This window comes from Arachis ipaensis, chromosome B10 (assembly GCF_000816755.2).
Source record: "Arachis ipaensis cultivar K30076 chromosome B10, Araip1.1, whole genome shotgun sequence".
NCBI lineage: Eukaryota > Viridiplantae > Streptophyta > Magnoliopsida > Fabales > Fabaceae > Arachis > Arachis ipaensis.
Window position 1 is genome coordinate 123425793 of NC_029794.2, and position 2813 is coordinate 123428605.

The 2813-nt window shown below is 35.2% G+C and overlaps 1 protein-coding gene across 2 annotated transcripts; it reads right to left on the reverse strand.

The window, feature by feature from the left end:
* On the reverse strand, positions 719-2530 carry LOC107624436 (inositol-tetrakisphosphate 1-kinase 1-like). Of its 2 annotated transcripts, none has more exons than XM_016326929.2 (2): positions 1597-2530; positions 719-1340 (listed from the first exon to the last, which is right to left on the reverse strand). In XM_016326929.2, the coding sequence occupies exons 1-2, from the start codon at positions 2378-2380 to the stop codon at positions 1069-1071; spliced, it is 1056 nt and encodes a 351-aa protein (XP_016182415.1). In that variant the 5' UTR covers positions 2381-2530; the 3' UTR covers positions 719-1068. The 2 variants fall into 2 exon arrangements, with proteins under 2 accessions (XP_016182415.1, XP_016182416.1); XM_016326930.2 differs by having other exon boundaries at positions 719-1337; positions 1597-2525.

Consider the following 2813-nt stretch of genomic DNA (forward strand, 5'->3'; position numbering starts at 1 on the left):
TTTGACACTTTCCGGTTATACTGTTTTCCTCTCTTAAAGAAAAAAAGAAGGGAAAAAAAAATGCTGAGCGGTGTGTGTATGAAAAATGCAGTATGCTTACAAGAAAATAGAGCAAGATTACTATCAAATGAGACTGAACAAGACAACTAGTTTTGGTTAAAATAATTTCTAATATCTTATTAAATGGGATTATAATTCAACCAAAAAAAAATGTCGCGTTGGCAATTGCCCTGTTCAATCATCTCTTTAGTTCAATAACTTATTCGTTATATACAAATATAACTAGACAAGAAAGGCATGTGATGCTAATGAGTTATAATTCAAATGGTTTAGGTCTAGTTTGAAAAAATAATTAAATTACTTTTAAAAAATAACTTAAACAATAAATGATTATATTAAAAGTAACTTATAAATAAGTTATTTTGTATTTGAGTTTTTAATTTTAAAAGTACATATTTTATAGAAATGTGATAAAAAGTAGTGGCATTATGAGAGAAGTCATTTTTTTTAACTTCTCTATAAGCTTCTAAATAGTTTTTTAGAAAGCTGCAATTTGGTTTTAAAAATTGTACTAGACATTAATACTACTACTTTTCATAAGTCAAAAGCTCAAAAAAATTACTTTAGAAACTTCCCAAACGGTCCTTAATCTCCCTATACTCACTTAAGAGATTGCGAGTTCGAATCTTTCTTACTAAAAAAATAATTATATGCTTCCGGAAAAAGGTGCATCCCAAAGTGGGGAATTCATTTCAACGGTTGCTATTTTGCGAGCATAAATCTCTGCACTTACGATGATGTTTTTGTCTCTCATATGTCTAGAACATAGTCACCTAAACAAGGGTCAATTAACAATTATTCTTGAAAAAGACATCAATTATGACAAAGACAAACCAAAAAAATCTGAAACGCCAAAAGAAAGTTCCAAAACTAAGCAACGCTAGAAACACAAGACAACACAAAAGAAGCTACAGCGTTTAACCATCAAGGTATGGTCCACACGGTCTGTAAAAGCAAAAGTAGAAGACCACAACAACATTCATTCCTTCATTCACTTCCTAATTCTTCTCACACACACACAACCGCAGCCTTATTACGCACACAATCCAACAAGAAATCAGTGATAAAGGACTCATAACATGGCAGCTTTGCATAACCAGGAAAATAGTTGATATCAATTACAAGGTACCTCGTGCAATCCTTGGCATCTCTAATCACATCAATATTGAACAGGTTAAGCCCTGTTCTTTCCCTCAAAGCTCTTGCCAACTCCTTTATCAAACTCTCTTCTGGCATTTCAGCTCTCTCAATATTGCTCAAATGATTAGCACCATCCCCTACTTTAATACAAAAGAATACACATATCAGCATTGTATTGTTAGAAATATAATCATTCTTATCTTTTTATCTAATCGTTCGATTTCTTCGGATAAGTCGTTTTATAACCAAAAATCTTGTCAAATCTATAGTTGTGTTTATGAAAAATAAAAAATTGATATTTGTTAAATAACGTAACATATTTGATTAAATTATTATTTAACGATTTTCAACCGTAAACTTTAAGTCACTGCAAGAAACAAATACGTCAATTATTACCATTGTTATCTTGAATGGTGAAGTTTGATATCTGAGAGAATTTGAGGGTACCCGCCTTGGCCTTATCTTCTGGTATGTTAGGCAAGGACGTTCTCTTAACGCACCTTACATGTTCCCCAGCAACATAAACCTTGAACACAACGCCGCCATGGTTCACGAACTCTTGAAGCACCACCGGGGTGGCGGCGCCGCCGGCGGCGTTCTTGTTCAACGTTTCTCGGAGCCCTTGGGCGTCGAAAACCAAGCAAAGCTCGTGAGATTTCATGGTTCCATCAGCATACAATGGCTTTGCAATAACTGGGAACCTCAAATTCGAACCCATTACCATTTCCTCCACTGAGTTCTTAGTTTTCTTCTCATCATCAACGACCACTTGGTACGGAACACCAACGGTGGCGTTTTGGAGCGAAAGTGGCAACTGGGACGCGGAATCAAGCATTGAAACGCGGTTTTGGAGTTTTTGAACGAGGTGTGGGGGATCAATGATGATGGTGGTGGTGGTGGTGTTGGCGCCATGTTTAGACAGGTATTCGTGAAAGTTAAGGTTGTTCCAATGTTTGGGTTGGAGCTTTTGAATGATGCAATGGAAACGAAGATGAGGGTGTTGTTGGATCAAGGGCTTGTTGATGTCGATTGGAATGAGATGGATGCCTTGTTTTTTTGCGTGGTCAATTAGAGAGGGTCGTATCAAGTTCTGGATTTTCTTTGGTTCCAAAGCATAGCCTATGACATAGCTCTCATCATGAGTTTGAGTTTCATTTTGGGGTGCTTGTTCTTGTGGCATGTTTGGAAAAATGAAGATTGGAAATTTGGAATGAATGGAGAGTTAAAAGTGGAGGAAGAAATTAAGATTGGAATGTGGGATATAACAAGTGTTAAATAGCGGCACACACTTGTATATGAAGCTCATAGATGGCTTGAGTTGGATGCAGAAAAAATATTCTATTTATTTTTTAAATTTAATTTTGATGTAATGTCTATTAAATTTTATTTTATTTTTATTTATTATTTTATTTTTTTTAGAAACAAAATTTATTATTATTATTATTTTCATTCAGTGAGGTGGTTTTGTTGAACACACTATGAGATTCGAAAGTGAAGGGTCGGCGGTGCTAGATCCAAGGAACTTAACCTTGGAATAAAAGTGTAATAAATTTTTAGTGGAGAGTCAACGATGGCGGTGATAATGTCTACGTTGTTCTTTCAATCCGGTAACG

What these genes read in the sequence shown, in the direction of transcription:
- LOC107624436 (XM_016326929.2), bottom strand. Translation starts at nt 2,380, where the DNA reads ATGCCACAAGAACAAGCACCCCAAAATGAAACTCAAACTCATGATGAG. An exon ending in CACCATTCAAGATAACAATG is followed by an intron (nt 1,341 to 1,596) that starts GTAATAATTGAC and finishes TTTGTATTAAAG; the next exon opens with TAGGGGATGGTGCTAATCAT.